We start from the raw sequence: 14,214 nt of genomic DNA on the forward strand, positions 1-14,214 counted from the left end.
AAGGGGGTTTCTCAGCAGTTGAAAGAACACAAGTGCTCACCACACAATCACCAAAAAAAATGCAATTCTTATAGAAATCTCCAGATATAAAAAGTTTTTTATTCCAAATCACACCAAATATTTTTCTATGGTGGTTTTGGCCAATTTCTTTTAATCAATTCTCAAGAGGTAAAACATGCTTCAATTTAGCACCCAAACTGTGTTACAAATGGCATCAACCCAACAATTGCTGTAACAACTTATGACACATAATTGGTCATGGGAATGGCCTTCATATACTTAAATCATAATGTTTTAAGCCCCCATACAGTCTAAACCTTTAAAATTTGAATAGGTGCCTCAACAAAACACAATGTTTATTACAGATTAATGACTAGAGAAACTTGACCCCCCCACCACCATCCATCAGCACAATCCACCAAACCATCTTTAGGATTTAAATGTTAAGCTAAATCTACTATGTCTTGAGTAAGATACTTCAATCACTACAACACACACGATGGATCTCACAAGGACCTCAGAAAATGAGCTGATAAGCTCAAGACTGGTTTCAGTTCATCAACAAGGATCTGATGACTCGTGGTGAGTGTGACCTCGAAATAAAAAAAGTCACTACATCCTCAGATCTAAGCACTGAAGTGGGTAAATAAATAAATAAAAATGTTAATGAAGCTGTTAGGATAGTATTTATGTCTGAAATTAGAAAAGAAAATCTTATTTCAAAGCTTCGGGGGGCTTATGCAAAACATGGTGGTGAATCTATCCAAAATCGCATATCAAAATTTATTCAACACCCACTCAAACCCATTGTCCAAAAATACAGAGCTGACAGTATAAATGTAGAGCTAAGCTTTTTGTTCAACATTGAAAACTACTTGACACTTTGTCACTGTGGATTTAATACGAGCTCTGAAATTAGTTAAACAAGTATTTCACTGCTGAAAAGATGGCAGTGTTTCCCACAGGATTTTGGGAAACTCGGGGGGGTGGGCGGGGGCGGGGATTTGTATACAAAATGTACAGAAAGGTAAAATCATCAAGTTTTGAAAAAGTATTGCAATTTAATTTTGTCTTTAATGTTATTAAATCTTATATTATCTTTGTAATATGATTATCTTATATAATGTTATTACTATCCTAAAACATTCTCCAGGTCCTCTGAAACTCTTCAGGACTTATTTCCACCCTGCCCAGCAGCAGTACTGTGGCGAATGGTCCCTAACTGCGGGGAGAACGGAGCAGGCTTCCCCGGAGGTCCGCCGCTTTTCCCGGTCCCTCTTCTCCACACTTTGGGCTCTAGTTTCGCAGACTAGGCGCAGCGGGGGCGCAGCGCACCTGCGCTTCGCCAACTGGGTTTGGCCAGGTGGATTTTGCAAGTTTGGCACACCGTGCACGCTGGCGCAGCTACTCGTCTGTCCCACCTCCGTCCCTCCTACCTGCGCAAGTCGGAAAGAGGGAAGAGAGAAGGCGTGGAGTGGGTTTAACACACATCACACCAATCAAATGAGCCCCTCTCCTCGCCCTTAAATGCGCCGCGCGAAGGCGTAATGAGAGTTTACTCAATTCGCCATGGCAGAAGAGAGTAGCAGCGTCAGACGGCCAAACTCCTCCCAGGAGGAAACTGATGTTTTGGTCCGGGAGGTCTGCTCGCAGTGTCCGAATATACGGAACTGCGAGCAGACCTCCACGGGCTGATGATGCAAAGGTGGCCTGGGAGGAGGTCACCACAATTGTAAATCAATGATGCGTTTCTCTCGTGCGCGCGCATGCTCTCTCTTTCTCTCACGCAGTCTCACTCTGTTTCTTTTCTTTTGACTTTTCTAAGATGACAGATGTTGAATATACACTCCCTATCTGATGCTGTGGCTGTTGGTGGTTGGCTGAGAGGGATGTGAACTCACTAGTTTGCAGCTGTTTAATCAAATCATGTTGGGTTTCCATTACGCGTGCCAAACGGTGCCAATCCCCTTTGATCTGACATCAGATGTGACGGGACAGTCGATATACATTTATGTGCTGATTGCAGATAGCTGCATTGAATAGTGTTTTTTTTGGGGGTATTTATTGCATTGTTAATGTGCCTGACATTCTGGAAACCTGCCTGTGAGGTTTTGGTGACGTGTGCGCACTGTCCGCCGGTCAGCCAAACTTCGGCTTCGGCACCGGCTGCGCTCCGCCTGCGCTGACAGTAGACCTGGTTTCAGCTGGCAAGCTTTTAGCCGAAGCCTTTTGGCACGAAACTGTCACTGCGCCAAGCTGGATCTGTTGACACCTCCCCCTGCTGCACCACCACACCCATCTCTGCGCACCTCGGTCTGCCAAACTACCAAACTGAACGCACCTCGGGTTGCGCTGCTCGAAACTAGCTCTGCGTGGGGTTCGCCACCCTGCGCTGCGCCGGGAAACTAAAGCCCTTTGACTTATTTCCACCCTGCCGACAGTGGGACTTAGATTCATTGTGCCGACAGTGGCTTGGAAAACCGCCCATAACCGTGTCACACGGGGAAGAGGGAAGGCGGCTGGAGTTCCTCCAACATTTGCAGTTAGATTATCATATTTTTTTATTGACAAAAATATAGGCTGCTTTGGCTGATTTTTTTTTTTTATGCGCACATGTGCCCCTAAATATTTTTTACAGTTCGCACACACCTATTTTTAGTGGAGTGAAATGCTCCCACTGTCGAGCGCTGGATCTGACAGCCTGAGCACATCGGCACAAAACGCTACGGCATTCGAGATATTATTTATATCATGAGAAGTCAATACTTTCGGCAGCCTAAATCTTTTTTTTATAAACTATGGCGGGTCAAATTAAACTATGGCGGACCGCTATAGTTTCGTTAATTAATGGGAAACACTGGATGGTCTTTGTATAAAACTGGGCTGTCTGTGCAGTAGAAAGATGCAAAGATTTTTCAAACTGGTGTTTTATGACCAGAGAAAACAGAGAAAAAGGACTGTGGCATTTGCTTTTGCTCAAGAGATAGAAAATCTAAATCTAGCAGAATCTACTGCACCACACTGGACCAATAAATGCTCCTGCTTGTAATGCGAGCTTGGCTGTTTTTACACATGACACAATATAACAAACAATAGTTCAACAGCTGTCTAAAATATGTTTTTGAAGACATTTTAGTCAAGAAATGGGAAATAGAGTAACATAATCTGGGTTAATATTAGAGAGACATAGAGACAATATGAAAATGCAGAAGCACAATCTGTAATTCAAGTAATGGCACTGAAGCCAGCGAAAAAAAAATCTGCTGGAAGACATCACAGAGCTGAGATGATCAGGGAGATCTGGGCTGTGGTTAGATGGAGGGAAGTTTATCTCAGTTTATTTACACATATACCCATATTGTAATGATACAAAACTGATTGAAAATGACAAAGTATCCCTTTAAGTCAAATATTACGCAGACAAGCTACATACACAGTAGCCATAACAGTGACACAAGTGCATTCATCACTAGTCTACAAAAATAATAAGGTGGACGCTGGGTCATTTTAGCTATAATTTACAGATTAACGCTCCCAACACAAAAGGGTTCTGGGCGTGGGGACTGAAAACTGCCTACCCTGAGTGGCTGTGTGTGTGTTCTGTCCCAGGTACAGGTAAGACAATATTGCATGCCAACAGCAGTAACACTAAAACACTGCAGAGCAGTTTATTCCACTATGAGGGAGGATTTTCCTGCTTTGAAAAGTTTTCACACTGACAATCATTTCAACCATTTTTTGTTAGAGGCCTCTGCTTCAGCACCCCTGAAGTGCTGACATAGACAGCACAGTGTTGACATGTGGGTAAAAAGTGGCTCTGTGATGTTGGGGACACAGTGGTGGATGACAAATATTGTAAGACTCATTTATTCATTTAGCTCAGCACAAATGGCTCTGCTGTTTCAGAGTGTTAAGCAGCATTTTTACCAAACACTTTTGATATACCAGTAGTACCCTTAGAACCACATGCACCTAAACTGTGTACCTGTACACCACAGACAGTGCTCTCATGACTGATGGTAATGGCTGCATCACTGATCCATCGAGCTCTTTCTATATTTTCTCTTTAGCGATGATGCAAAGGACAGTTTGCGCCTTGCTGATCAGCCACTGAATGGGGTTGCACAACATTTCAGCACAATAAAGAACAAGCTGAGGCTTTTGAAGCAGAGCAGGGGAGTGGTGCTGCCAGAGCGCACAGAAACATTATCCAAAACTTCTTTTCTCCTCTCCAAGTAAGGAAATAGAATACTAGCCATTCGCATAAACCGGTTGAAATTCAAATCCATTATTTTGAAGTGCCTGACAATCCAATCATCACTGAAGTGTATACCAGGCAAGAGAGGTATAAACAATATGGACGGGAATGAGTGTTTTATTGGTACCCTCCACAACTTGAGACAATGGAAAGGAAAGTAACCATTCTAATGTGGAATGTCCTGAATTGAAAGGAACAAGACTGCTTAGTGGAAATGAGGCCTTACTGAGCTCCAGAGCTGAATGAATAGATGATTCTAGACTGATTGATCATTGATTCTTTATCCTTTAACTAAAAAAACAGTGCTGATTTTTCATAATGTACATAATGCATCGTAGACTACTGACCACCATGTGGGACCACTGTCTGCATACATGGAGCATTCACACACACACTGACAAACTGACATCATTAGTGCAGCACAGAGAGCCACAGGTCCTGAGAGGGAAGAGAGGGCAGATGGTCACTTGAAGGCTGACTGCAGGTCTTTGAAAGCAGCGCGTCTCTGTTTCTGCTCCTCGGCCTGCTTCTTTTTGGCCTCCTGCTCCTGGCGGATCTCTGCCTCAAAACGATTGGAGTCATTGATGGCCTTGACCTGTCCAACCAGATAACACACAGCTGTCAGGTGATGGAGTGGAGCTTATCACCGAAGAGATGAGAATTGAAACTGAATTTCAAAGACCAACAGCACTGTGTTGCACCCAGTATCAGCAGCAATAATGATAATAATAATAATGATAATGATAATGATAATAAGAATAAGAAGAAGAAGATGAAGAATGAGAAAAAGATTCGAAAACAACTTTATTTATGCAACATTCTGATAGTTGTTTAAAAAACCTATTTCAGAATAAATTAATCAAACATTAATATTTCCGCATATACACACGAATAACACAAAACCTAAAAAACTACACCTACCTTTCTAAAAATTGAGCACCAAAGAGCCATTCTCCCGAGCTGCCACCAAACCCTTCAGACAGAGCACTGCATCAGTCCAGCCCACTCCAACAAGTTTATTTTTCCGGCTTTTCCAAATAGCTAATTTAGCATTTGCAAAAAAAAAACCCTCTCCAAATCTATCCACCCACTCCCGCACCAGTTTATAAAGACCAGCTAATCAGGGACAGGACACCACTAATTGATCTAAGGTCTCTGGTATTGAACAGAAAGGCCAGCCCTCCCAGTGCTCGGATCAAAGTGAGCTCTGTATCTGTTCATGCCTATTGCTCCATGTATAATCCTCCATTGGATGTCAGCCATCCGTTTCTCAGCTGGAGGCTTATACAGGACCAGCCAGCTGCCATCAGGGGAAAAGTCTGAACCGAACACCTCTGTCCACCTCAATGCTCTGACTCCTGCAAGAGCGCTGATGTTCAGCACCTTCACACAGCTGATGTACAGTTGCTTCCCTTTACAGGAGCTGAGAGTCCCAAGTGCCAAGTGTCTTAATGGAAAGAAACAGGCTATTCTCTCCTCTCCACCCCCCCACCACAGGACCCACACTCAGGGAAGGGAAGATGTATTCACATCTCTCACTCCAATGGTCAGCCAGATCCGTGTTCAAAGCACAGGCCTGGAGAGGTACTGACAGTGACTGCCACACCTCATTCACCAGCCTCTGCAACACTTGGGTCGACTATATGCCCGTCACCTCAGCCAGTCTCTCCATGGACATCCCTGCAAGATGGCCCAGCTTCACCACTCATTGTCAAACAGTGGCTCCTCAAACACCCACATCCCAGGCTGGGGGTTAGTGGTCTAGTGAACCTCAGAGTCTTCCAGGCATCAATGACAGAGCTGTAGAATGGTGTCAGTCCAGTAAAACTGTATGCAGCGGACTTCAGCAGAAAAAGGTGTTTATTTTAGCCGAGCCCCCCAGCCCTCCGAAGCAACAGCCGAGCCACAGCCACCCAGCACACAGAACAGCCGTACAGCAGCCTCTGAGCTGCCTGCAGTCTAAAAGCAGCAGTCCTTGCAGTGATGTCTACAAGGCCCTGCTCCCCCTCTGCCACAGGGAGATACATGATGCTCTCACCCAGTGATGACCCGACCAGAAGAAATCGATGAGGAGCCGCTGCAATTGCTTCAAGAGGCCCTGTGGTGGGGTTAGTACTTGTAGTTGTAGTTTGTGCCACAAAGATGAGGCAACAAGGTTATTGATGATCAGAACTATTCCCCTGTAGGACAGTTGGGGTAGCAACCACTTCCATCGAAACAACTTGGCTTGCACCTTTCCCAGCACTGCCGCCCAGTTCTGTGCCACCATGTCCTCACTCCCCAACCAAACTTCCAGGACCTTTAACCCCCTGTTTCTCCAGCTGAGGTTACTAGGGCTGTACCCAAATATTCGGATATTCAAATATTTGTTTCTATGGGTAGGTATTCGTTATGAAAATTTAGTATTTGATATTCGTTTTTTTATTTACTTTTTTTTTTAAATTTATTTATTTTTTTAACATTTTTTTATGCTGAATGTAGTGTTTTTGTTGTTGGTAAATGTAGGTTATCAATAAAAATCAAAACTTTTAAACTGCATTGTTAAAAATGTGAAAATATAGTATAGCCTACCAACTGAACTTGTGCGCACAGCACGCTTGAGCACATCCGTCTGAAGCTGTGGATCAATGCCAAGTTTTACCACTTTATCACTATTCCCTCTAACTTGTAGCTGTTTTTTCGTTATCTTTCGAATTTAATATGACTTATGGAACCGTTTTTGTCAACGTTTGATTTCCCCGTTTTGTACAATAAATTATTGTTTAAAGTTTCAACAAATTTCTTTTGGAGTGCGTGACGTGTTTTGGAAACGGCCGCGGACTGTCACCTGCTCAACGCATCAGTACCTTCGGATGCCATGACAGTAACAGATTATAGATTAATAGATTATAATAATAATGTCAAAATATCATTTACAGACCGATTTAACAGATGATCACTGCTGCCCGACCCGCAGGCCCATTTGCAGGTCGTGCGGGTTACGGGTCGACCCGCGCATCACTACTCAGCTCAGTCTATAAGGCTGTACACAACAGTAAGGCTACAGACATTCTATTCTGTTCAGGCCGGCAGAACCAGCAGCGCATCGGCTCTACAGTGCTCGGCACTGCTGATTATCCAATCCAATCCATCTTTATTTATAAAGCACAGTTTAAATAAACTCAAGGTTTCCAAAGTGCTGTACATTAAGAAAAATAAACAATAAAATAAACAATAAAATAGACATTAAAACAGAAAACATAATAAATAAAGGGTAAAACCTGTGCACATAAAATAAACAATCTAGGTGGTGTTAAAAGCCAAGGAAAAGAGGTGCGTTTTAAGAAGAGATTTAAAAGTGGCCACGGAAGAGGACTGCCTGATGTGCAGTGGCAGTTCATTCCAAAGCTTAGGGGCGGCAGTAGCAAACGCTCGGTCCCCTCTGAGCTTCCGCCTTGTTTTGGGAACCCTCAGGAGCAGCTGGTCAGCTGACCTGAGGGATCGAGTAGGTGCGTAAGGGTGCAGAAGCTCAGAGAGGTACACTGGAGCAAGGCCATTTTGGGCTTTAAAAGCAAATAAAAGAATTTTAAAATGAATTCTAAAATGGACGGGTAGCCAGTGAAGTGAAGCTAAAATCGGTGTAATGTGCTCAGACTTTCGAGTGCCAGTTAAGAGACGTGCAGCTGCATTCTGCACTAGTTGCAGACGTGCAATGGAGGACCCGCTGACCCCCATGTAAAGAGCATTGCAGTAATCAAGCCGAGTGGTTACAAAGGCATGTATTACTGTTTCAAAGTGCTGTCTGTGCAGAAAGGGTTTAATTTTAGCAAGTTGTCTTAGCTGGAAGAAGCTGGTTTTTACCACAGCTTTAATCTGGCTGTCGAACTTTAGTTCCGCGTCCACTTTTACCCCCAGATTATTAACAGTGGGTTTGGCGAACTGCGCCAGGGAACCCAGGTCGACTGGGGAGGTCACGGAAATGCTACCAAAGACAATCACTTCCGTCTTGTTCTCATTAAAATTTAAAAAGTTTCGAGCCATCCAAGCTTTGACGTCATCCAGACAATTTAGAAGTGGCTTAAGTGCAGAAGAGTCAGCCTTTTTAAGGGGGACATAAATCTGGCTGTCATCCGCATAACAATGAAATAAAATGCCGTGCTTCCTGAGAATGGACCCAAGTGGAAGAAGGTATAAAGAAAATAATAAAGAAAATTGCAGCACAGAGTGTCTGCCAGCAACCAATTACTTGCAGAGGCTTCCTACTAGAGTTCTCAATTTCAACCCGAGCCCGAGCCTGACCGAATAAGCCCGACGGGTCGAGTCGGTTTGGGCCGACTAATTAAGTTAATTGGGGCGGGCTGAGTCGGGCTCGGACAGCGGAGAGAGGGGGAAAAAAAAGTGTGTCTGTCAGAGAAGCGCACTGTCTGAGGGTGTGACAGCAGCACTAACACACAATGCTGCTGTCCATGGTTCTCACTTCTGAGCAGACTGTGAGAAAGAAAATATGCATGTCTGTTAAGATTATTCCAAATCCATTCATTACTCAATGTTATGTTGTTGATATTTGAAGGTTATAGTTACCATTTTTAATAAAGTGTTCAAGTTGAAGTATTGTTTGCTGTGTGTGTGTGTGTGTGTGTGTGTGTAAGGGGGATGATAATAGGGCTATAATAATTAAGCAAGAAGAATATGCAAATTATAAAAATAAAGAATGCTGAATTCCATTCTGACGAAAAAAATAATAATACTAAAACAAGAGGGATAGGGATAGGGTAAGGAGCTCAGACATCCGGGAGGGACTCGGAGTAGAGCCGCTGCTCCTCCACATCGAGAGGAGCCAGTTGAGGTGGTTCGGGCATCTGGTAAGGATGCCTTCTGGACGCCTCCCTTGGGAGGTGTTTCGGGCATGTCCAACCGGGAGGAGACCTCGGGGCCGCCCCAGAACACGCCGGAGGGACTACATCACCCGGCTGGCCTGGGAACGCCTTGGGGTTCCCGCGGAAGAGCTGACGGAAGTGGCTGGGGAGAGGACTGTCTGGGCTTCTTTGCTGAGGCTGCTGCCCCCGCGACCCGGACCCGGATAAGCGGAGGACGACGAGTACGAGTACGAGTACGAGTAAAACAAGAGATATGCTGCTGTGTAGTGTGAGCGAAGTTCAGTCAGTCAGTCAGCGTTCAGGTGCAGGAAAAGTGTTGAGAGCGGCTGCGGCTCATTAAATGCAGCGGCGCAGCGCTACATGATGCGCAATGGTTGCTCTCCCCCACGCTGACGTTGAAGCCTGTCTGTCTAGTAATATTATTTTGGGACATGAATGATTGGTTGACTTTATGTGATTAAAGATACTGTATTTGAGCCTTGGAAGCCAGACTGCTGAGGCACACAGGGGGATCATCATTTTTTTCCCCTTCCATTTAAAAAAAAAAAAAAAAAAAAAAAAAAAAAAACTTGGGTTCAGTCGGGCTTGGACCCAGTGATGTATATGATGAAGTCGGGCTGGGCTGGTTTCGGGCTTCAAGTCCCTCGGGTCATTTCAGTTTCAGTTGAATTTTTGGGCCTGTTGAGAACTCTACTTCCTACAACTTGTTTCAACGGTTCTGATTTAACCAGAAGACAAATTAAACAGGATGACTAGCCAATGTGAAAATCAAAAGAAAGCACAGAATAATGTACTGAAGAAGACTGTTGTGCCATCACATTTTTTTATGGTTTGAGAGCAAAGATCCGGTCGCCACTGTGCAAAACTCTGCAATACAATTAGGTCCAAAAAAACCCCATTAAAAACAAATTGTCCAGAACGGATCTATCAGGGACACAGTATGCCTGATCGGTACTAGGGATGGGGCCGATCCGATCCAGTATCGGTATCGCGTTCCGATACCAACGTAATTCACGGGTCGGAAATTTCCGATCCACCTGCGGAAATTTCCGATCCACCAGCCGTGTCTGTGCTTTCACGTTGTCTGCTGGAATGATATGATGATTGCTACATAGTAGTGGTGCACGGTATACTGGTACCAACGGTAGACTGCGGTACTAAAACACGACGGTACACATGATACTATAATGTTGGAGTACCACAGGTACCACTACTGTGGGATAAGTTCAAAGTCCAATCGCAAGAGGGTGAGTGTCCATGCGCCGTCCAATAACGGTGCGCGCTGGCCACCTGGCACTCGATATGCCACTGCAGTGGTTTGTTTTCCAGTGACATTTCAGGTATTAGCTGAGCTATTGAGTACATTTAAGCAGTGAAAGTTATTATTAATTTATTTTTACTTGTAGGTTAGATTTATTTATATATGCTACAGTGATTTGTCTTCCACAGAGCTCTACGGTGCGAGCATTTTACTCGCATTTGAGACTAAAAATAGTTTTGTGCGAGCAAAAGAAACATTCAGGAGCACGCTGTGAGTACAGATTTCAACCAGCAGCAGGCGAATCCTGCCGGTTGTGGGTTGAACGGGGGTCACAGACACAGACAGGAATGTGTTTCTGTGAAATACGTTGGCCGTAGTGCTCTGCAGCGCAAGATAACGGCTTACCGGCGACGGACAAGTCCGGCTCCAGGTCCAATAAGTCTTCGTTGGTGTCATGACTGCCCAAAAGTACCTGAACAGCCCAGCCGTGGCGGCACACAGGTATGTGACATGTCAGAGGGGAAACGAGCCGTTCACATTCCTCTCTTTGTGGCAGATAATGATCCACAAACCTCACTGCACTTAAGGGGTCGTTCTTTACTTGTCGGGGGACGAGGGTGGCTGGTTGATTTTTATTTTATTTATTTATTTTATTTTGATCCCCCCCTATGTTAATCACTTATTGATGCCATTTTTGAAGTATGAATAAGTCAGTAAGTAATTTATTCTATTGAAATATCATTGATGTGTTATAGAAAAGTGATTTATCTTTTTATAAATGACAAAAGGCACATCTGCCTCATTTTCGCTGTGGTATTGTGATACTACTCAGAACCGTGACACTTTCACTGGTATCGTACCGTTGGTCCCAATTTTGGTACCGTGACAACACTACTACATAATAGTGTCTACTTGATTTGTATCTGTGCTGTTCAGATTAATATGACAGGTATTGTTTTGTTTTTGGTTGTGTATATTGCACTAGTAGTTTAACACTGTCTTGGAATTTAATAAATATTGACAATCAATTTGAAACCCTTACAGTTGCATATTTATTTTCAGGATGGTATTTTTCCTGTTAACAGGATTTCCTGCTTTTCTGACCGTATACTTACCTCAAGTTGCCTTTTGGGACACAACATGCATACATGCGTACATATCATAGAGAGATATATATCATAGAGAAGAGTTTATTACAGCCTCATATAAAATCAACAATAATGCTGAAGCAAACAGAGCACTGGTATCGGAATAGTATCAGTATTGGCAGATATCCAAATTCAGGTATCGGGATCAGTGAAAAAATGTGGATCGGTGTATCCCTAATCGATACCAATAAATAATTCAATAAAAAGCTTCAATCTGTTGGCTAAAACCTTTGAAAGTATTTTGTAGTCCGTGCATTAAAGATCCACAGGTCTCCAGTTCTTTAGCAGGGTTAAATCTCCTTTTTTAGGCAACAGTGAGATCACTGCACGCCTACAGGAGGCTGGAAGGGTCCCTTTTTCAAAGGACTCTTTAAACACGTCCAACAAGTCACGACCCAGAATCTAGCTTGTCTTTTAATAACCTAAACATAGCTAAACGTTCAGGGCCTTGATTGGGTGCATAAATATTAATAAAAGTGAAAGTAAACTCTAACAATACTTTCACTATGAGAACTCTACCTGCCACTATCTCTGTGCTGGATAAAAGTTTTACTTGTAGAGAGGGGGGAAATAAAACAGCAACTCCAGCACTAAGGTAAGAGCCATGGCTGAGTACATGCTGACCCCTCCACAATATTCTCCAGTCTGTCTCATTCAGGCTATTACTAGGCTATGTGTTTCTTGCAGAAATATGACATCCAATTTTTTCTGCTCAACAACCTCTGAAACTAAAGCTCTTTTCTGTGCACTTCTACCCCCATTGATATTTAAAGAAGCAACCCTCAAGGCCTGCATATGAGAAGAGACACAGAGCAGCAGAACAGACAGGTAGACACAGCAGAGAGGAAACACCCAGTGTTGCATGATCATGCTGGACTCATGAAACTTTCAGTTTCTTCGCTCTTTTTCTCCCCTTTTGACCTTTGTTCATAATAGTTTCTTTCGACAAAACCTTTTTTCTCATCCAGCAGGTCTTTCCCTATAACCTTCTGAAGAGTGTTCACTGTCTGAATAAACTTGTTAATGTCAGGAAAGTAATCCCTTGGTTGACACGCCTCTGCAACATTGTGTGGATATCGGGGGCAGTGCCTCTGGAGTGGCAGACCAGAGGGTGTGTTCCAACTACAGGGGGATCACACTCCTCAGCCTACCAAGTAAGGTCTACTCCAGGGTGCTGGAGAAGAGGGTCCGGTCAAAAGTTGAACCTCAGATTGAGGAGGAGCAATGTGGTTTTCATCCAGGACGCGGAACCATGAACCAGCTCTTTACCCTTATCCCCCAAAAAAAAAAAAAAAGTCATACCTTTTCCAAAGAATAGAAGTCTTCATGCTGGGAGACACTATTTGCAACTGAAACGCTGTCAGAATCATACTCACCATCTGTGTCCATTTCCGTCACCTGACTATTATCTGGAGCAGCCTGCACCAGCTGTTTCTGCAACCCAGAACCAGATGGCAGCTCCTGCTATGTATTATCTACAGCCTTGACCCGTCCCACTACACCAGCCCTCACCTGCTCTGTTACCTCAGCCTCCTCCTGTATCACTATACCATCCTCCACCTGTCCTGCAGCCCTCACCTGTTCTGTTACCCCAGCCTCCTCCTGCCTCACTACAACAGCCTCTACCTGCTTTCCCCCAGCCTCCTGTCCTACCTCCCTCACCTGCCCCGCTGCATCAGCCTCCAACTGTTCACCTGTATCACCGTTTTTATCCCCACTGTGCTTCTCTGCACTCACCACACTCTCCACAGACCCTGTTTCATCTCTCACCGTATTCCGCTGTATTACAGCCCCGGAACCGGCAGCCGTGTTCATTTCTCCTTTCCATTATGTTGTCGTTTAATTATACTAACAATCCAAGCCTATCTGTGTGAAAAAAACGTATTTTGACGTTGTTTGATACTGGTTGATTATTTAATATAGCGCGTGCTCACGGGCTGCAGGCAGGTCAGCCCTAGCTTCGTACTGGAGAAATGTCAAATACTGAACATCCTATCACTTATTGTAGATTGGAAAATAGGGCCAGGTTGAAAAAAACATTAGTTCCCCTTTAAGTCATGTTTGAGTGTTTTTTCTTTTCTTTTTTATGATTGTTAATTTTTCCAATGTGATGAGTAAAGTTGTGTACACGAGGGAAGATCTGGGAAGCTCTGAGAGGAACCACTTGTGGAGTTAGACACCCGATATCGGCTGAGCTCAGGAAGCCATTCAGAGTTACAGCTTAGGAGGTGGAGATACAAGCCTTTCTTGCCGTCGGTCCATATGGGGAATGTAAACTCGCTATCCAACAAGTGAGAAGAGCTGCTGGCATTGGTGAAGGGGCCGACAACTCTACAGGGAGTGTAGTCTAATGTGCTTCATGGAGAGGTGGCTGAATGACAACGTGCCTGACTTCTGTGTGAACCTACCTGGCTTCTCTACTGTGCAAGCTGACAGAGACGCGAAGGCGAGCGGCAAAAACAGAGGTGGGGGATTCATCCTGCTTGTGAACAGTATACAGTCCCTGACAAAAGTCTTGTCGCTTATCCAAGTTGTAGGAACAACAAATAATAACTTGAATTGTAGTTGATCCATTGGAATCAGAAATGGCCTATATGAAAGGCAAAGGCCTCTAGATTATGCTTATTATACCAAAATAAAGTTTTGCATCATTCACTGAGTTGTATCATTTAATTAGGACAGAAAGGTCAG

At 44.0% G+C, this 14,214-nt stretch overlaps 1 protein-coding gene across 1 annotated transcript in view; it reads right to left on the reverse strand.

The window, feature by feature from the left end:
* Window positions 1-1,680: 1,680 nt before the first annotated feature.
* LOC125892042 (EF-hand domain-containing protein D2-like) overlaps window positions 1,681-14,214 on the reverse strand; it is a 73,700-nt gene continuing 61,166 nt past the window's right edge. The window contains exon 4 of the mRNA XM_049581771.1: window positions 1,681-4,853. Within this exon, the coding sequence (XP_049437728.1) occupies window positions 4,722-4,853 (132 nt within the window). The 3' untranslated portion in view covers window positions 1,681-4,721. The remainder of the gene's footprint in view (window positions 4,854-14,214) is intronic.

The sequence above is a fragment of the Epinephelus fuscoguttatus genome, linkage group LG7 (genome assembly GCF_011397635.1).
Source record: "Epinephelus fuscoguttatus linkage group LG7, E.fuscoguttatus.final_Chr_v1".
Classification (NCBI taxonomy): Eukaryota; Metazoa; Chordata; class Actinopteri; order Perciformes; family Serranidae; genus Epinephelus; species Epinephelus fuscoguttatus.